Source organism: Folsomia candida, unplaced genomic scaffold, assembly GCF_002217175.1.
Source record: "Folsomia candida strain VU population unplaced genomic scaffold, ASM221717v1 Fcan01_Sc001, whole genome shotgun sequence".
NCBI lineage: Eukaryota > Metazoa > Arthropoda > Collembola > Entomobryomorpha > Isotomidae > Folsomia > Folsomia candida.
Genome location: NW_019091193.1, coordinates 20,981,074 through 21,003,030, shown reverse-complemented (window position 1 = coordinate 21,003,030; position 21,957 = coordinate 20,981,074). Strand labels below are relative to the sequence as shown.

General features: G+C 38.8%; 1 protein-coding gene across 2 annotated transcripts in view; it reads left to right on the top strand.

The window, feature by feature from the left end:
* The window catches only part of LOC110855722 (ras-GEF domain-containing family member 1B), a 54,505-nt gene that overhangs the window by 19,933 nt on the left and 12,615 nt on the right, over positions 1-21,957 (top strand). The window contains exons 2-3 of one of the 2 annotated variants that reach the window (XM_022104133.2): positions 171-4,474; positions 20,374-20,445. In XM_022104133.2, the coding sequence (XP_021959825.2) occupies positions 3,686-4,474; positions 20,374-20,445 (861 nt within the window). In that variant the 5' untranslated portion in view covers positions 171-3,685. The remainder of the gene's footprint in view (positions 1-170; positions 4,475-20,373; positions 20,446-21,957) is intronic. The other variant, XM_022104140.2, reaches the window with a different exon arrangement.

The following is a 21,957-nucleotide window of genomic DNA, read 5'->3' as shown; positions in this document are numbered from 1 at the left end:
TATATTTAAGTATGTGTGTAAATGCGAGTTGGGATACTCGTCTGGACTCCATGAATCGTTATTGTTGGATTTGGAAATTTACTTTAGCCGACGGACGAACTTAGGGAGCAGAGTGTGAAAGAGTTAATGGTCAAAATCTAAATTAAAATAAACATGCAAAATTCTTTCAGCCTTCGCAACTCATCGTCGTAAAAATTGGGGAATGTGCCAAAGCCAAACTCATCAGTTCAGTGTCAGCAGCCATAATCAAGAGGAAGTTGCATGTAATTACACGGCTTCATCTCCCCTTGCGTGGTGTTACTTGCTTGCTAATTGCGAAAAATTTATGGAACCCATCATCATTCGCAAGTTGAAGTGATTTCGACCAATTTTCGCCAACATCATCTATAAGGAACCAATTATACCGGATTGCGTACATCATCATCGCGTGAATGGAGTTGCTTCAGTCATCGCATGCCGTGAGGTTGGATGGGATCTTCAAGTGCAAAACAAATATTTGATCACCCAGAAAGAACCTCAACCAGCTCTACAATTTTATAGTTTTCTAGACACGACCAGATGAAATATTGGCAGTTGTTGTCAGTCAAGCAGAGCATGATATTGAAAATTACAACCCTGCAATTCAAGCACGAACTCGCGTTAATTTGAATTTTCTGACAAATTATCCTACATCAATTTGATTATTTATTGATTTCAACCACTTAAAATTATCATTAGCTGCATATGTTGTGCTAGTGGAGTGTACAAATACCAAGTGTACAGGATCTTAAATTGTCCCCTAAGTTAACAAATCATAAGAACTAAAACCATAAACTTGGAACGGGTCATCAACAAGTAAAACCATTTGCAAGACTGGCAAAAATGAGATAAACCAGTGAAACCACTTAAAGTTCACATTAGAACCATTTACTAGTTTAAATAAGTTAAGTGCTGTTTTGCGAAATCTGAAAAATTGACACATTTTAAATATATTTGTGTTTTTAAGTAAAGCAACTTCTTGTGCAAAAATCTGAACTTGTCTGGAAACGACGTAGCACATTCCCTGTTTTTCACTGTGTTTGACCCAAATTCTAATTTTACATGTGAACTTAGACTTACTTGTTAGATTATTGTGCCAATCCTCACTGCCGAAAAGCTCAAAAGCATCTGTGTTCACGTAACTCAAGATTAGCTCGTGCGTGGACTATTCTCCATAAAACATTACCAGTTGAGTGAGGGTACGGCCGAATTAAGTAAATTATTTCACACGCATCTCCATCTGCTTCACTTGCAATTTTGATCAAGATTTGTCTGACACTTCATTAAACATCTCTCTCTCTCGCTTTTGTTGAGTGGAAGCAAACAGCTACACGCTGCTTTAAGTTTGTTCTTCATACAAAATCACTCCACAACTCTGTATAAATCTTACATGAGCAAATTGTGAGCAGTGTGTCTGACTCGACGTCTTGAAATCTCGAAGAACTCGCTTCCTGTAGTAAAATAAACCATACTGAACAAGAAAAAGTATAACTTTCCACACGTATGACACCACCATCACCTCTCTGAAATGAAATAATAATCATCTGTACGTCCAGGTCTTTCTACATCTCGAAAGAATTGGCAACTTTTTTTGCAAAGCGAAAAATTCCAGACGCGAACAAGGCTTCCACGAAGCAGATTCCATCTTAGCTAGCTAAAAGCGATTCATCTCAATTCTTAAATGTCAAAGGGGAGGAAATAACTCAAACCACAGCAGCACCAGCAGCATTACAAAAATCCCAATTTGCAATTCTGACAAGTCGAAGTTGTTACTCCACCAGGCCATTTTTCCTTCAAAAGTGGGACTCGGTAAGAAAACATACTGGAATTCTGGGAAAATGTGACACATCTGTGCGACATCGCCATACATACCCCAATATGTATTTCCATGATTAAAACCATATTTCAAAACGGATGGATCGAACTGGTGTATGCATGCCAAAAAAGAAATGAATTTAGAGGAACTAGAAGAAACAATACCAAAACTTATGTAACGACGACCAAACCAAAAATTGTGTTTGCGAAGGACACATAACTTTTGGCTTTACTCCGAATGCTAGACTTCCATTACAATAAAACCAGCATAATTTCTATCTCGACTTACTCGGAACAACACCGGTTTCCTTTTAAAAGTTTTTGCTTGAAACCAGTATTTAAATTACAAGTTGAGCTAATGGGAAAACAAAGTCCGTTAAATCTCAAGTAAGCACAGACAACAGATCTGCATTGCGTTTGAACTGGTGCCCATCACATTCGCCATAAAAGAACTCTAACCTCATTTTAAGACGTGTCGTTCTTCCTTGCTGACTGCAGGGCCGATTTGTGAGTGAACATTTATTCGACATTTAACAATGCAGCTTTGTGCGTGGGGCATTGTATCGGCCAGGCTACTGCTTGCTCCACTTTTTGCATCGTGTTGAATTACATAAAATAGCATCATAAAAGGATCGCCGGGGTGTGTGAACGTGAACAATCCCTCAAATTGTAAACTTGAAGCAAATAAGGAGAGTAAGCTGGGATTCGAAAAAGTGCGTCTCAAGTTCACGTATTTATCATCCTCCCCAATAAATAATGTGAACAGTGTGGCCCAGAAAGACTTCCTCGAGTAAAATAAGGATGCTCTACGAGAACCACCCATCATAATCTCATTCTTTATAAGGAAGGAATCACAAAGCTTCTTCAAAAAATATTTTAAAATCGACCTGTGCTGGGGTCGTAACTCTTTCAAAGAATTTTATCCAAAAATAAATCTTCCAAAGGAGAGTAGAAGCAGATCTTACCGAACTCACCGATCTACAAGTACAAACTGGAAAGCAAGTCGTGGTAACACTAACAGATCATAAAGAGAGAGGATTCAGTCTTCTTCGTCGTCTTCCAACTCAACTAAACCAAAGAATAACAAGAATTCTCTTATGGAATAACAAATAATACTCCCGGTTTGCTGTCGTCGTCATCGTCGTATGGACACCACCACTACTGCACATACATAGTTTTAAAGAAATATTTATTCCAGTGCCCAGCGTGATCTCAGTTTTTTTCCTTCCTCGGCACAATTCTATTTTAAACAAAACTTCTTCCTGTGATAATACGCGTGCAGACAGAAATTGAACATTTATCGGAGAGAATTTACTCAACTTGAGAATATGAAATTGGATCCATCGTGAAACACTGAAAAAAATTACACGTGTTCAATTCACCCAAACTAAGCAAACGATTTTCCGAACTTTGCCCTAAAATAAGACGGCGATAGAAATTGAGTTTCGATTGGTCGTATGAAACGAAGCCAGAGAAAATTTGCAGTGCGGGAACATTATAATACAGAGATCAAGCGGTGTGAATACAAAGTTGAATAAATTGAGATCTCAATCTACTCAATTTCTCATTCCAAATTATTTCTGAAGCAACAAAGACGACTCGCCCTCTCAAAAGTACAGAGTCTTCCGAACGGTTGTGTATCACCCCTGTTTTTCGCACCAATAAGTAATGAAAATAGAACAAGTTTTCCAATTAAAAGTGAAAACAACAAGTTGGCAACTCACCCCTCTGCCTGCACCATAATCTGATGTCTCATCATCAACATAAAATAATCCTTAATTAAGTAATAGAAGAAAGTACGCTATTCACTACTTAATTTAATCCTCGAGGAAGCAGGAATAATTATCTGACTATGATGGAACCTCTGCCCGCTTTGGACGATCTGGAAATTCAAGAGAAAGTCGAGTCCCTTGTCGGAAAAGGGACAAGAGTTTTGGATTGTGAGAAAAACCAGTCCTTTCAGACAGAGGAAGTTTTGCTGGTTAATGGGTTCCCAGTGCCCCTGGTGGGAGAACAAGGCCAAATTATAAAGGCCGCCCTCCTCTCAGGTCAAGTGCCCCCGGGGGACTTGCTGAATGAAATCTTAATTAAGGCTGGGATCCTGAAAAACCCTGTAGAGCTGGAGGCAACTTGCAACGTTAAAACCACGACAAAGACGACGGAGGTGATGACCTTGCGAGACAAGAACGGGATTCTGCTAGATGAGCGGATGAAGGAGGTCGAGGAGGATAACCAGTACCAGAGCACGAGCAAAGAGGTTTGGCGGAAGGATTTGCAAGGGCTGGGAGAATCTCTGGGGAAGTTGGCCTTCAACTCTAGCTCCATTTCCAGCAGTGTTAATGGGAGTGTGGCAGGGTCACCGGTGAAGCATTTGAACAATGGGAGCAGTGTGGGTGGAGCCTGCGGTGGTGGGTCAACCTTGGGCTCCATGGGGTTTGGAACTTCCTCATTCTTCAGAGCTAGTTCTCCAGCAAATTTGAGCACTAGATCCTCCAATGTTGCACCACCCCCACCGCTGGTGACGGCTGGCAACATTGGTCACCAGCACTCCCCACAGTCATCCTCTTCCTCTTCTATTGGAATTTCGGAAGGGTCCTCTTCACGTTCAGAGTCATCTGCCTCATCGCTCTCCAGATTTAGTGTGAGTTCATATTTCCTAAAGTTTTTGACCCATGTCTGTACACGCACCAAGTAGAGCGTAAACATGTATTCTTGAGAAAATAGCTGATTGTATTAAGATTGATAAGGGGGAAAAGATGGAGTGGATTTTGATTAACCGGTGTAATACTGTGGATTGGAGGATTGTTTCAGTAGGAGGGAGCAGTGCTCTGAGGTGTTGGGAAAGTTTTTTCGATAATTGTAATGGGAAAGTGACATTTATTGTTCCTCCACAAAAAATATGTTGTGAAATAAATAACTTTCTTCATAACGAAGCACAATAAGTTTGTGGTTTGGACAAAATTTCCTTTCTTTTTTGGCCTTCACTCACTTTCCTCGATGCAATATGTTATCCAGGAAGACGTTTTTTAAGGAGGGCTGGTTGGTGACACTTTGACAAATTGATTGCATTCGATCCACTTCACGTCTTCCTTGTTTTTGCATGGTTTTTTCCACAGACAGAGGTATGTGTAAGCCTCAGGATCAGGCGACACTGAACTTGAATTGAGATTTGTGTATCGATCTCAGAGTTTGGAACAAAAAATACTGAGCGTTCAGAAACAACCCGACTCCAATCCAACGCCAGAAACTTTTTAATGAATGAAATTACGGCATCTGCCTCAAATTAGTTTCATGCTGATCACTTACTTATTTTACCTCAAACTCGTAATGCTAATGACGAATATCCCAAATCGCTATGTGTATGAATCGATACTAACGAAGAGAATTTTAGCCAGTTTGTAAAGTTTAATTTTATGATGGTATATTCTGTAATACGAAATTGAGGAAACCTAAGTTATGAAATAAATACGATATGTTTGATGGCGGCAGAAATCAACCAGGATTTTCATACTGCAGCAGTAAAATGTATGTGGCTAGTAAGTGAACTGTAATTTTCTTTCATCTTCATCTACAAAATTACACGTTGCAAATATAAGAACATGATATTTTGTTATTTCCTTTTTGTTGGTTGGGTCAGAAGTTATTGGGTTTCGTGGTCAAAGATCGTGAGGAATGTATGATACCTTCATGTTTTTCTTGTTTATTATACGTATGACGACTCAACAACCGGAAATTAATCACGATTTTTCTCTAACCATATGATATCGATGAAGTTGTACATATGGCGAAATGAGAGAGCGAAATGCTAAGTTCAGTGGCTGAGGAATATTTAATACAAGATGCCCTGATGATAGTTCATCATTTTCCTTATAATTTACTCAAAAACCTCTACTTGGACCGTTTCTCATAATTTTTGTTTTTGTCAAGATTTCGCCTCTCTTTCCCTAATAACGTAGGACTAATTTGTAATTTACTTATTTATTGATTCCTGCTCGCCATATGTGCGACACGATTTATGGATAATGGAATACAAGTTTTGAAAGTGAAACCACCTCCACCTTCTGTTAAGACACTCGCACGCACATTCTGCTCACTCGCTATGAAATGAACGGTCATAAATTTTGTTCGTTTTCAGCCAAGTTGTTTTTGTTACATCATGCACGCACATTACAAATTCGAAAGGGTTCTCAAAATATCAGAGTCGTTTGCGTAATTAAATTAACAGGTATTTGTAAATATGTACTTGTGAAGAAACATTACAGTTTTGCCAATCTTGCAACATTATTGTTAGCTTTACTAAATCAATACTGTGAAATACAAGTAAAATTTCCTGTAAATATTTCTACAAGAAATGCTATGGATAAGCTAAAAGCGAGCAGAAATTGTCATAATTTTGATAACGGATCATTGTATTCATTTAAAATTTTGTCTTTCTAAAAATACGTTTAGATTTTACTAATTTGTCACATTCGCATATGATACGCTTCCGAGCGTGGAAGTGGGTGACTACCAGCTATTAATTTGATTTCGCATGTGGCATGTTTTTAGAGGCTTTTTGATTTTATGGCAAGTTCAAGTTAGGTTCATCCTCATTTCATTTCAATAAAAGGATTCTCACAATTTTTTGGGTTCACGAGTAGCATAAGAAGTTCAAGAAAAACACCAATTGCACAAGATCTGGGAGGGTGTGTATAATGACGTGTGAATAGCGTGAACATATTACTCGTTTGAGCTCAGGATTCATTTTGTACTTCTTTGGGGTTGGATTCAAATCCATCCTTGAGAGAAAAAAAACTTGGGTCGTTCCGTTCCGAACTTGAGTACTTGTTGTGTAACTTGCATACTACACACGATGTCTACTTTCTTCACCAACTCCCATTTATTTGATTTCGTAAGCAAACACTTTTTTGTGCTGGAAGAGTTTAATGGATGTGATCTTTTGGGATGTTATGCCAAGTTGGTTAATCTAATGGAATGAAGGCATGCAGTGCTTTTTCCTTGTTTGTAAATAAATTATGGGTGGTAAACTTTGGGTGCATGAAATTGAAACATTAGCATCGTCTTCATACCCTGAGTTTTACACTGCTTGACGAGAAAATCAGAGTAAAGAGTGGGTTACAGTTATCAAGGGTTATGCATTTTTTGATAATTTACTTTTTGTATTATTATCGCAATTAGTATCAAGATTACAGCAGCCAATAAGATATTCTAAAAGCCTCAATTTATATTTTACCTTCTCAAACAACTCTGCAGCATCGTTATATGAATTACGGGTTCAATTGGACAGAAAATCTACGAAGAACTGATAAAGGCTAATAAGCTTAGGAAAGTTTGCGTAAATACGCAGTGTAACAAATGTTTGAAAGGAAATGCTATTGATCTGATATCCTGAGGAAGTTGTTTGGGATATGCGCAAATATAAAGATGGAGAGAAAACAAGAGAAAGTGTCACTGCTTGTCGAGGACGTTGAAATCTGAGTTTACACGGGAAAAAGCTTTTAGTTGAATAAGCAATAAATTCGTGATGAGAAGACTTATTTGAACAGAATGGAACATCCATATCAACACTGATGCACTTTCCCCTCGCTCAAAAGATTACTACAGACTAAAGTTTCATTTAAATTTTAAATGGTACACTTGTAATTGGTACGTTTTCTGCTACTCCTACATATTTACATGTGTATGTACATCCGTGCACGTTTGCCATAATTGTCCCAACGCACTTGTACACTCGAATACTCAACAAGACATCATCATCTCAACTGAAATCTATTCATGCGAAGGAGACAGACATCCAGGAGACAATTTTGTAGACGGTGCAATAACAACACTGTCGCACTGTCGGCGTCGCTACTGCCAGCGAAGTTTCCCTTTCAATCCATTTCATCCTTCAAGTTGTCATTTGTTGTTATACGCACTAAAATAAAACAAAATAACTCATCTTCATCCACTCCCACTTCCACTTGTTATCTACGCACCAAAATGTCCCAAGTCACGCGACCAAAACATAAACATTACGAAGGGCGATAATGGTATCGCATAACGTCGTCCGATGTGAACGGCAGAGGGAAAAGAAAGTATCAAAGGGTTACAATAGCAGTGCAGACGGAGAGGAGTGAAAGTGAATTTCTGTAAGAGGTTTTCTTCCTGAGGTTGCTTCGTGGAGTGGGAAATGCAGCTGTTAACTTAACTTTTGCGTCTCATGGGATGTGACATCTTCATCAACATCACTGGAAGGAAATTCATAGAAGGGAACATTATTATTCTTATTTCGAGTCCATCGTACCTAACTTTTTTGGCATCGCCTCATCGAGGAAACAGAGTGAGGCAGCGAAATAGTTGGATGAAAATGGGAGTCTGGAGACTGGACATAAAAATATTCAGCATTTTATGACAACCTGGAAGTAATAATGGACGATGAAATGTGAACTTGCTTCTTTAATATTTGTCTCAAAATGCATACATGCTAAAGAATAATGACAACTGGTGTATTTGTAGCAGAGGAACAAAATCAATGACCAAATTAGAAATTGATTATGATTGCCGTGGCCGTATTTAGCTGGCACAAACTGCTATCGTTAAGGTGTAATTTGTGATAAGATTTTATTACACGCGATTTACCGGTTTATATAGCAGGTGAATATATTAGATTGTTGATTAGCAAGAGTGAGCTGAAAATAAATTGAGAATGTGTCCCCTTGTTGTACTAATGTAAGTAAGAGACCTGTTAGTTGAGGAGTTCAGTAGCCAAGCACATGCAATAATTTTGTATCATTCATCTCACTTATGTAGCATAAAGTGTCATTGCCGTGATGCATGCTAATAATAAAGTGTGTAGAACCTATTTAGGAACTTATACTTGTAATCTGTTAACGGAAGGGTTTGGTCGCTATTTAATTTTTCTAAGGTTTGCATCATTATTTATTTAGCCACGTATGAAAATAACTAAAAGATAAGACTTTGAAATGGCCTCGTGTGGTGGTTCATTTAAAATCGATTAAGCATCAACGCCAAAGTTTGAACTATCATTATCATCATCATCATAACCAGCAGCCATAATTTTCATTTGTCACAATCTGACTTCAAATACGGGTCATCTTCAACTTTCCCCATTCTTCCATTAGTTTGCAGGACGATGAGAATGCCATGATTTATTCGCTTCATTAGATATCTAAATGCATTTCCAATATTTCTTTCAAAGTTGGAAACCTTCAAACTCTTTCAGACAGTCTCCGCTCCCATAAATAATTTTCTTTCATTATTTCACATGACAAAGTTACATTCACTTTCTCAACGGGGGTGGCGGAATGTGAGAAAGGGCAAGTTGACGAAGCACGATTTTTCCTTTCAGAAATTCCCACATAACGATACCATCGCCCATAAGCACTACTGCAGCAGTGTATTAGAAGTATATGCACGATAAAAAGAGTGAAATTTTATCGTTTGGGGACTCTTCAACTCGGTTCTTGAGGCTGCCTGGCCAGTGACTTATTTATGAGGATAAAGTCTCCTAAATCAATTCAATGCGCGTGAGAACATTAAAAGTTGTAATGGAGGGAGTGTCTGTCTGGACGGACGATAACTTGAGGTTGGATAAGTGCAACTTTCACCGAGCCAGAATATGTGAGCTTACTGACCGACCAGACAATATTTTTGGACTTTGTGACAATTCTTGAGAAATTTGTACCTAAAGTGCGTTTACTTAGGGGAACAAATCTGTGATGCCATAAGTCAAAAGTACAAGTGGTATGCGGTGAATGATTTCGACGTTTCAAGAGAGTGCTTCTTACTTATTTCAGCTGTATTATTCCGAGTGTTTTAGCATTTCATACATAAATGACATAAATTGCAGCACCATGATCTAAGTCCGGAATCTCAACTCGTTGGCATTAGTTGAACTTGACCAGGGGGCATTTATGAGTAACATGAAAAGTGAATAAAACGCGTTATGCAACATTGACTTGACAATTTGGCTTCCTGTCTGGCTCCAACTTTGCTCCTGGAGTTGTGAATTCTCAGACATATAGTAGTTTCACATAAACATGGCATTCACATCGTATTTACAATTCACAATGCCATGCAGCCATACAATTTACAACCACACATTTTCTCAGCCACGCATACGAATCGCCAACAGCTTGGCGTTATGAAAGGAAAGTAATGGAGAAAGTAGGAGCAAAAGAAGCCAAGGCAGCACAGCGTGATGTGGCTGCCTTGTTGAAGCACTGTAACAATACGCTTTTCTGGACTGCAACCAGCATGTCGATAAAATGGCTGCAATCAAGTTCAATGCAATGCCTAAGTTCAGGATGTTGTGTGTACGTAGGGGCAAACTCATGTCTGTGAAAGTTGGTCTTCTGATTATTCTGCATTCACTTATGGACAAGCCGAGTGCTTTTCCTCTCTTTGTAATTTAATTCCTCTTTTATCTCCAACCAGTCTCGTTGGCTGCTGCTTTTCTCCCAAATAGTTTGGTATCTCAATTTCATGGAATGCGGAGATACGCATTTTATTACGTATCTGGCCTTGGCATCCATTAGCAATTCGACGAGGGAATGCAGTTTATAGGAAATTTGATGACCATCTACATGATGGGGTGACTTCCTCAGCTCCAGTACAAAGAAAACAGCTGGATAATCAGAACCTAAGTTAAATTGACAATTGATTGCATTCTTATCATACTGCGAGTTGCTGCATTATTCGATTTTCCTTTAACTAGCTTAAAGTAAACTCAGAAAACTACAACAACAGAAGCTAAGCGCAAGGGGTATGGAATAAAGTCAATCAATTGACTTGAGACACTGTAGCACAGCACATTCTGTAAACACGGACACGAAAAGAACTAGTCGAACAATGCAATGCAAAGACACTTGCTGTTCTTTCGGGTCATTCATTCGGTTTTTATACCCGGAAAATATTGTCCTTTCAAGTTAGCAATAATTGGTTTTTCGCCCATGCACCAAGCAAATATTTTCACCAAGTGTGCTCTTGCGTGGCAGTCTACTTACTTCTCACCAAATTAGTGTCCTTCCGTTACATGGCCTTTTGCTCACTCTGTTTACAAGGAACCAATTTACTTTCGCTTCTGTCCAGGTCCAGATAAGGTAAAGTAATTTCGTGAGATTTACTCCGGTGGTGCTGGGATGTGTTGTGGGCTGGAGAAAGGCTCGTCTACTTCACAAATGTGCGTACTGAAGACTTTCCAGCTGAGGCCACCATCTTCTTCCTTTGTTCACCTACCTGAATTGAAGGGCTGAATTGATGTCTATACACATTTGCTTGATGATATTCGTGAGCATAGGGTCCAGGTGGCACTTTTATGTTTTTTCTCTAAATTCATTTATTTAAATAAGAAAATCCAGAGAAACATGCTGTAGCTTTGAGATAAAAGCGAGTTTCACTGGAAATTCCATTTCATGATCATTTCTAGCGTGATGCTTGAGTCGGTTTTAAACCTTTAAAGCTCCAACAACTAACTGCGAGTGAAAGTTGCACATGCACACCACACCACTTTTACACCAGGGTGGAAATGGTTGATTGTGCTTGTAAGTTGACACGAGGAATATAAATTAAGTTTGTTTCCTCGCCTTGAATGCAAACATTCAATTTACCTTAGTGCTTTGGGCAGTTGGCTTGTTCTTCTCTTTTTTCGGTTTATTATGTGGACGAGAAGTTGGTTGTTCATTGGTGAGTCTTTGTTCTTTTTCTTTTTGTGGTTAATTAAATGGTGTAATAAATACCTCTTGAATTGCTCACTTTGGTTGATTCATGGTGATAAAGCACTCCTCTGTTTCTGCAGTTGTGAGCTGCAAGAACGCACTTGGTGAAAGTAGAATCGCTTATTTTCCAGTAAAGTCAAAGCCAAAAGGGAAACATTTTCTTATCTCAGGAAATTATCAGAAACAATCCACGGTCATGTTTGCTTCTCCTTGTTCGCCCAAAAAAGTTTCGCTTTCTCTGCTTCATTTCCTGAATTTTTGTCAAGTTAGTTAGTGTAACTTGGAGCGATAAGATAGTTGGTCAAGGTAATCGTAATACTTATTATCTCTGGTTTACTCAGCAATCTTTTCTCGACTAGAGTGCCGTCGTTGCGTTACAAGTTATTATTGGCGTGGCGAACCACCACTCTTGTGACTTTATTAACACTTTTATTTCTAACCAGAGAAAGTTTCTTTATTTGAAAAGTTTTTGCTGTCTAATCTTTATGGCTATCGGGGTTTATCGATAAATGAAAATGAAACTTTCATGGACAGCAGACGCATTATGCGACGACTGGAAGTACTCATAAGTGGCAGAAGGACACGTTGTAGTAAAAATGCCAGTTATGAAGAACCACGAGATTAAAAGCGATATTACTTTCACTTGACGAAACTATTTGGATCTGGTTGTATATATATATCGTAGCTAAATTTGTTACTATGCGTGAAGAAGTCTGGCTACCCCATAACTTTGGTGTATTACTGCGATCAAGATACTTTGTTTTTACAAGAGATCTGACAAACTTGTCTGCTCAAAATGTCAAATAAAGTATTATTCATTCTGGTGAAATGAAATTCTGGTGAAATGAAAATTCGGATATTACTGAGAAGAGAACTCTTCCCCATACTCCTAGTTACATGATATAGAGGCAGAAAAAGACACATTTTTATGAATTATGGGTCAGTCTTCGAAACCTTTGGGTGGATTTCTTACACGCGTGGAATTATCATCAGCATGGAGTAGTTTAGCTCAAGGTGAAGAATCCCTAGATATTTACCACCTTCGAACAATCCAATTCATCATGTTTGTGATTCGGTTGGGGTGGAATTTGATGGGTGACTTGATTTGATTGAGTGGAGATGGAATTTTCAGATTTGATTCCTATTCCGAATCCAATCTCATCCAAACTGTGATGATGATGACACTCCAGAAAGTCAAGTCATTCTGTAAAATAATGTATTTGTTCGCACACACGCACACACACATTGGTTTGGGAAACATTTCACATTTTAATGCTGACAAGGCACAAAATTGACAAGTTGGCTCAAGTCTCTACAACATTTAGAGAGAATTTTTTGATCCCATTGTCTTCTTCAAACGAAGAAGCAACATTTTATCCACTTATGTGTCTTGGCGCGTATGACGTGACTCCTCCTGACCCTTGTTCGGAAGTTGTAAAAATTCGGACGTTTTCAACTACTTTTGCTTTGTATGGAAGAAGAAGAAGGATGAAGAATAAAGGAAGTTTACGGTTGTAAAACAGAAGCAAAACCCAACTATCTGTTTGGATTTGCACTCGTCTGCCTCATACATACATAGCTACAGAATACATAGTTTCGGTGCACGATTTTTCCGGAATGCTTTCGGATTTCATCACATGCACCACCACGAGTTAGTTCAACTCCAGCAGAAAAGTGAAAAGAAAATTCCCAAAGCTGCCTGAACCATATCCGTTGAAGTAGTATTATTGACACGGCATTGAACGAGTCAATATATAAAATAGCGTCGTTCTTGAGATGCTGCTGCTGCTGCTGAAAGTATTCGAGCCGAAGCTCTGCTGCATGTGAGTGGGGAGGATGAAAATACCAAATATCACGAAAACTGCACCCTCTCCTGGTACCACCCACCCTTCAGTGCTGCCTGCATGGTCATGAGTCATCTACTACCTCATCTCGCCTGATGGATTTCCTTCCCCTCGTTCCTTCCACGGTGTGCTTCCTTCCTTCCTCGCCTTGGGAAGAAGAGATTCGAGATGAGACCAGGCTGAGAGGAATGTTTCACTGGATAATACTTGGTAATAATATGGAGAGAGTAATTCCTAGCTCTCCCTTCCCTCTCTCCGTCCAACTCCAAAACCATCTCAACCAGTGCAAAAGAGAATTGAATGGCATAATCATTTAGATTCACGAAGGCTCTGCTGATGTTCCAGACGATGGAATGATGGGTTTACAACAAAGTAAAGTGTACATGAAATAAGTGTTTTTTTACCCCTGAAATTGGTTGATGTCATATTTGCCTTTTGATAACTTATGCTCAACCAACTCATCTCCAATTTTATGCGAGTCTGTGTGTTTTATTCTGCTCTTGAATGAAGGAAAGTTAATGTTCCGGAGATGCGGAAAGGCGATAAGAGGTTAGACCAAGGTTTGATGGGCGAACAATGTACTTGAATCGAGTAAAGTTAGAAACAATCATGTCTCCTGTTTCGACCTTTCGACCAAATCAAATTGTACACGCGTAGCTGTGTATAAATTCCATGCCACACACGCTTGCTATTTTTTTACATTACATAAAAGTATTATGCGGTTAGCTAGTTCATCTCTTTCTTTATTTCTCTGTCACTTTAATGTCCATCTGGTTTTCATCCGTCTGTAGCCTGTTCTTTCCATTACGAATACGTAACAATGTCCAACGCACATCTCTCACCCTTTGTTCACCTTCATTTCCTCCTTTGTTTTCGGGCTGAGTTGGGGATGAATGCAAGACGTTATCGCGCTTGTCTCTCCCTAATCTCCCGTGGGTGAGAATGTCATGTTCATTCGTGGAAAGGAGCTTGATGAGCTTTGAAATGCGAATCGAATCCTTGTCGGAGACACAGCCTTTTAAATCAATTCTATATTTTATTTATTCGTTTAACGCGGTTGTGTTGTGGTGTGTGAACTGGTAACAAACTTCATTTTGATCGCCCTTTTTGGAGGAAACCTCAGTCGCTTCTACGGTTCTTTGAAAATTACAGAACTCACATTGGGTGCTACGTCAACGCATTTTGGTCGTTGTCGTCACCACTATCTTGCGTTGATTACATCTTGTTTACGAGTATTGTTTTGTTCCGTTTTTGACATTGCTACACTCATCTCTGTTTAAGAAACGGGGGAATAAAATTCAAAATATGAGACGATTGTGCATTCTTTTGTCGTTACTTCATCCACTCTTCTGCTTGCTGCGACTACTAGTGTAGCATTGCCAAGGTTCGTTTGGATACCGTTAGTACCGTTTCGTTAGATAAGATTGATTTGAATTTGAATGCATGAAGCACTTTGGGAAATGGAAAAGGGCAGAGAAACTGTGAATGGAATTTCTACACAACAACGAGCGAACGAGATTTGAGATTTCTTAAGAGATTTCGTATTGCGAGTTTCTCTTCACATTTGAGTCCCTCTGGGTGGGTGCCTCTTCTTCTTTACGCGTATATCTGCATGTACAGACGTGTGTAGATGATGATCTAAATAGATTAAGAAAGATTGCTCCGTTGTGGACGCAGTAATGGTGGAAGAATTGTGTATGATGGAATTTTTCAATGAGTTGGAGATGATGAGATGCATTCTTTCTTCCCCTGCATGCGTTTATTTGGTTGGGAAAGCAAAATAGTTGTAAAATATTCAAAAGAATTTCTTCAATATCTCTATTTCCCGAGGATGCGGTCTGCTAACATGCATTCTACGAGCACAATCAGTGCGGAAGTCTGGGAGAATTTTATTTACACGTGTTTCACCTCGCAGTGCGGTAATAATTTCCAAAACATGAGACAACAATATTCATTCAATGTTTTTTATCAGGGAAATTCAACAGGGTAGGAATTCCTCGCAGCTAATCTTGCGCGGTTGGTGGGCTGAAGACATACCTCTCCAGAAATAAATGCCGACTGTCCGTTTATTTATAGTGGCATATCTGAGGTAAATGTGGTGTAGCAAATGTGTAACCTGAGACGGATGTCTCCACGAAAGAACGAACGAACAAGACGCAGTGTATCCACTCCTACAAGAATATTTATTTACTCAAACAGCCCGAAATAATTTGTTCATATACAGACCGACGAGAGAGGAGTGACTGGAATACTCGTCAAAATGTATGAGCTCGAGAACTTGATTTTCTCTCCCCCGACTCTTTTAGACTCGAGATTAGAGTCGATTAATCGATGTCTGTAGGTCCCGGTTGGTCATCAAGTAATCAACGTGGGTCGTCTAATTGTGATGGACATTGAGAGTAATTTATCAATATCAAGCAACGGGGGAGGAAAAGAGGGAGTTGGACGAACGCTCAAAGTAGTAACTTGATCTCTCTGGACAAAATTACTCGGTGCTTGTAATGTGACGAGAATCCAGCTCCCCAGTAAAAGTAAATGGATAACTAAAGAGGTGGAGTCGGAGGAAGGGTGGCATGCAAATAAACTTTTATGGAACTTTGATTTTAAACCCAATTTCACCAAAGTCTCAATGCATTTCCAAACTTGCTCGTTTATTTCTGCACTAATTGTTGCTTGAAAAATTGCTTTCTTTATGAGAAGGAATGATTTATGATACTCGTTGCAACACGTCCTGTGTAATGTCAGCGACCATTCAGCGTAATAACATGGCAAGTACACAGTAAAAATTTTTAAGTCTGTGCAGAGTAAAATATAATACTGTGCGGACTTGAAAGTGATTCCACGCTGTGCAGAGTAAACCGAGCGAATTTGCCAAAGGGTAACCGACTTAACCCTGAGCGAGTTGGTGGCTAGCCCCGCACAGGGTTAGCGTATAACTCGTCAAGGGGTCACCATTAACGCGGTACCGAGCTACCACTTTACTGGTTACAGGGTTGTTTTTACTGGTTTTGAGCTATCCATGCAAAGTATGTATTAACGGACAATTAATATTATATTCAATTAAAAACTTCGTATTTAATCAGGTGTAACAAAATTGTGGGTAAAAATTTAAAATTAATTATATCCTCTTCAACTATCTATCTATAACTATGTAAAATCCAAAAAATAGCAACATATTTGTCCGAATTCTTAATGGTTGTTCAAAGTTCAGATTATGTCCAATGCCCTGTACAAGTTCAACCAGGTCGATCTCTTTCAATGTCGACAAGGGGTCATCACAGATGTGTTTATCTAAAAAAATAAAACAGCGTTAAATATTTAGTACGAATGATTTCAAGTCCCCAAAAAATTATAATGAAAACTGACCTTGAAATTTATGGAAGTAATCACTCAAATTGCTCCAACAGCCGTCTTATTTCAACACAAGTACACATCAATAGTAGTTTGTGTACCAGAGAGTATAGATGGGATTATGCTAACTAATTATTATTATTATAAATACGTATTACTAATTGTTTGTATAAGTAAAGCAGAATTATTAAATTTCTGACAGTCAGGTAAAGTAAAAAAAATATTTTGGAGAGTGACGAGTGGTGGACTGACAAAGCTTCGTGCCCGCTCGTGATAGATGGAGTAAAAAGAAAGCATCCTTTTTACTCCATAAAGAGTAAATCACAGGGTCATAACTCGAGCATGGGTAACATTAACACGGGGACGAGTAAGCCAGTCAACATTTACTCGGCACCCGTTTACTCGTGGATTAACACCACATCGCATTGATGACTTTACTCCAGGTGGGACACGGTTTACAATGTGCAGTGTTGGAGTCATTTTTACACAAAAAAGGGTTACCTCGAATTTTTAGTGTGTACTTTCGGCCGTCGCCTAATGAATCGCTGTTCACGGTACGTTGTGTCAAATTGGACTGGGATGAAATGCTGCGTAACAGTGGACTATTGTCAGTGGATGTTGATTGCTTATGATTGATTGATCGAGTTAGATTGATTAGATTTTATGGTGATGAAACGGTACATGCACGCTGCATGAGGCGAGTAGTGAAATTCCCCACACAAAGGGATACTCCTTGATGCGATATCAATCAATGCAATTTGCAACTCATTATGGGTGGTGTGTGAAAATTAGTGCATCGGGATTTATGGTCCTCCATTCTTGATGCAGAAATCTAATTATTTTCAAGTGGTGCTTGGCACAGTCTTTGATGATGTCGACTAAATATTTCGTGAAATTTGTAACAACCACGGAAAACGCCGCTCTTACAAACCATTCTGTGTGGTGAATTGAATTCTAATTTAATGCATAATAGTTCCCAAATTGTAATATTCCGAAATTCAAGTGTAATATATACAGGTAGCTTTAAACTTAGGCAGTTGAATGAAGTAAACTCACAGATGGGCTGCTATTATTCTCGCCAAGTATTTGTTCCCTTCCATCCAACCCGTATTCTTGATTGCTTAGACAAACAACAACAGTTAAATGTTTCTACTTCAAAAGCAGTATGCAACACTTGGAAATCTACTGAATGATTTTGTATAAAGCTCTGAAAAAGTTTCTCCAACAATGGCCAATATGTATGTATGCACGCACGTATAATATGCATGCACTGATTTACCCAGGTGCTTGACATCCTATGGATTCTGTTGATTTTATCTGCGTCTTATAATAATGCGAATGCCAACCAATTATTGAACTTCATCAGCTAAAGCGAATTCCGACAAAGGAATCGACATGCTAAAGTGGACTTTGAACGTAAAAGCAGCAAGTTGTTGAAACTGCGGCAGTTCGTGTGCTGCATAATTAGTTTTTCCGTGTCCATATTCTAATAGTGCAGATCTCTGACAGAATTTATTTAGTCATGAACCGTTTAGTATTCTATATGCATACGCAGTGGTGTAAAACACTATAGATTTTTATAAAAATAGGCTTCTCCTCAGTTTTACTTCTTAGATATTTCTCTCCACTTGTCTATTGTACTGCTAAATAAGTGCTTATTTTGTATGCATGGTGCATATTTTATTCCGTAATAAGCATTTTATTGCAGTCGCTGTATATCTCGAAGGATTTCTTCATATTGTCCAACGTCCTGTACGATAAGAGACTTATTGCTTATGCAATATTGCACTATAAACATTCCCCTCTCATCCCCTGGTTCGGATGCTTATTACTTCACCAGACATTGGCTCTGGCTGTGGTTTCACAAGAAACAGACAACACAGAAACGCTTACCACAAAAGTCAAAATGCATGCAATGCAATATATTTTTATATTTGGACGTCGGATATGAAAACGTAATCCATCACTGACAACCTTGCAATAAAACGGGGGACATAAAATGATATGAAATAAATCGGAACTTCAAGTGGATTTTCTCGGCGAATGGATTCAACATGTATTTTGTGGTTTTAGGATGCACTCTTTATACATATATCGTGTATGCATACAGCGTTATGCACACTTTATCCGTATTTCGATCATAGCAATTGAAATGATTGCCAATATTTATTATTTGAACCGAGTGAATGATCCAAGTCCAGGAAAGCAAAAGTGGTGTCCGTAAATAGATCTGGCCATAAGCTCCAACCTGACGACAAAAGGGAGATGATATCCCAAGTTCCGTATTTTCTTCTTCCAGTACGTGTACATATATTTTTAAGGGATATTTCTGTAGAGGAGACTTTCACACGCTCGAATGTCGATTTGTTTTCATAAAAATATATCCCGAGAAAATTTCCCCTTTGAGGATACAAAATGCTGCTGGTGTAGACCTCACAGCCAATAGCACCAAAGAGCAAAGAACAAAGAGAAAGAGGGCTCCTGAAATTGTAATAAATGCAACTGCAACTCTCCCAACCTTTGTTTGGGTGGGATAACAATCAATAGGAAGAAATTGGCTACACCTGCTCTAAATTTGGGCAATCTGTTGCTAATGCGTTGTATGGCTTCGTGTTGGCAAGTTAAGTCAACAACGGGGTGTGCACAGCTCAAACGACCAGATTGAGGATTACAAAATCAAACATAGAGAATGAAACCGGTGATTTTATTTGACAATGGATCCTTGTGAATAAATATGTAACAAAAAGTTAATGAGGGTGTAAATTGACAGTTTAAATTGAAGTTTGGGAATAGCATATCTATGCTATTCCTCAGGAGAATTATGTGAATTCCAAGACTTTCAAGAAAATATACTTTCACGAAAAGCATAATACTTTATTTCAAAGCATAAAATCGTGCACTGTTGCGAGCTCTGGCTGAGAGATGGGAAACCTCCGTGTTGAATGTTCAGGGTGAAAGTGAACAACGGAGGAACGTTCGGAATGTTGGTGGTGAAACCTTTCCTGCTTTCTTTCACTCTGCGCTGCCCAACTTTCTCCTTGCGTCTACACGATGGCAGTGCCAGTGACTTGTGGAAAATAAAAGCGAAAAACAAGACTGTTTTACTCCTCAAGAATGCAAAACTTGATGCAATTCTCCTTTATTTTGCAGTGCTTTCTGTCGAATAACAAATGATATTTACTTTCCTACGCTTTTGCTTGTTACACATTGTTATACAAATTGCACACACGTCGTTGGTTTCCTGAACAAATAAACACAGTGTTAACGTGGCTGGCTATACGTTTGTGTGGAGAACCCAAATGAATACACACCCACGCAGTCTGTGCACGATATGGGATTGTCACCTCCAACCAACTGAATTGGCAGGATTATGTTGTAAACTAAAAGAAAATACATTTTACGTTCGCTCCTGGTTTTATAAAGTTCTAAAAGTTTACACCTTTCGTACAATTCTCACACCACCAGCGGATTTGCCCCCAAATAAAAGAATGTTGCTTTCGCCACTTTTATATGATATGCTTCGAAAGCTCCAAACAAACAAAGCTGGAGAAAACAAGAAAACTTTATTTTTTTCTGTATGTCTTCCATGAAAGTATAAACACGTTCTTTTCTTTGTTTCTTTACAGCCCAGCATATTTGGGACGGTCGCGTCTTCACCAAGCCCCGATTTCTGCTATGCTGCCAACCACCAAAGAAAGGTAGAGAAAGCCGTTAGTGCTATTTATAATTATTCCTTGAAATATGTGTGTACAACTCGTGTTCAAAGAGGACCAAATAACTTTAGGAATTGCATATATCAAGGAACTTGTGGCGAAACCGAGACCGTAAATTACGGATTTAAATTCTTAAATATATCCGGGTATCCAGAGTAGAGTAACATACTTATAGTTGGAGCTTATGGGTAGGGAAGGATGCCGACTGAGTCCATATCCCATTGGATGGATGATGGGAAGAACATCTCAGTGCATGCTAATTGATTTGATCATTAGCTGATTGGTAGCCGTACTGGCGGTGCGTGTATGCAGGAAGCTGAGTTGGTGAAAGGAAAGCCAGTCCAAACCCGTGAAATATTGCAGTGTCAACGACGAAACTGCTTTTACTCGAGTATTTATCGGTAATAAGGAGGAGGCTTGAACCAAAACTATCATCAAACCCCCATGCATAACACCAAAGCAAGAAGTGTTGTGCTGAGTTGCTCTCGTTCCAACTTGCGGATTATGCAAATGTTGTCATCCTCATATTTATTCGAAACTGCTTTATTCGAAATATTTCATAAACCTTGAATCAGTTTTTTTTCTTATAAAATTTTAGAGTACCAAAAGGAGTATCAAAATTTTTTTTTTTACATACTTATGTATTGTATTCGGCCTTATCCGTAATACTACGCCAATTTAATAACTGTTGCCTTTTTTGCTAAATGACAACACAGATAATTGGTAAGACCATACATGTGCAGTAACGTAACCGCCGGGTAATAGATTGTCACCATATTAATACTTGCATTCCCACCTAATGCGGGTATTTCCACCAGTTTATCAAGATCAAAAGGCTTTTCTAAATTTCTCCCACTTTGCAACTTTGAAAGAGTTAATTGGCCATATGACTAATGACCTGTAATGGATCTTAATTTGCATTTTCTAACAACAACAAACTTCGTTGGTCCCCCGGGTGTTGTTCTTAACACGAAATGTCGTGATGAACATTCACTTCGCTGGATCAAGCGTTCACGTCATCTGATATGCATAAATAAATAGAATGGAAAGCACCACGGCGTTATAGAACTTTGAACTTGAATTACCTGCGGTGTTGCTGCCAATATCGCTTCTATATCAAATGTTCAAATGGATCATCTTTCAGGTTAATTAATCAGCGTCATTTAGTTCCTCTCGCCATATGCACAGATACATTATGGATTCCATTTACGTACAATTACCGCAATTTTCCCTTGAGGTTGGCATTTTATGCAGGTTTCGTGCAGTACCTTTCACAACTTTTACAGATACATAAATACTTCTGTGCTTCAAAAAACGATCCATGCAGGCTTCATTAAACGGTGTAAGTTTTGTTACCGGTCAACAAGATATTCTCCTCATGATCATTTGCAAACAAGCCCTTTGTTAAAGTTCAGCATTGCTCTCGGAATCAAAACGCCATCAGCCCCTAGATGAATGGAAATGGTGTTTGTTTGTTTGCAGATGAACTTTCTTTAG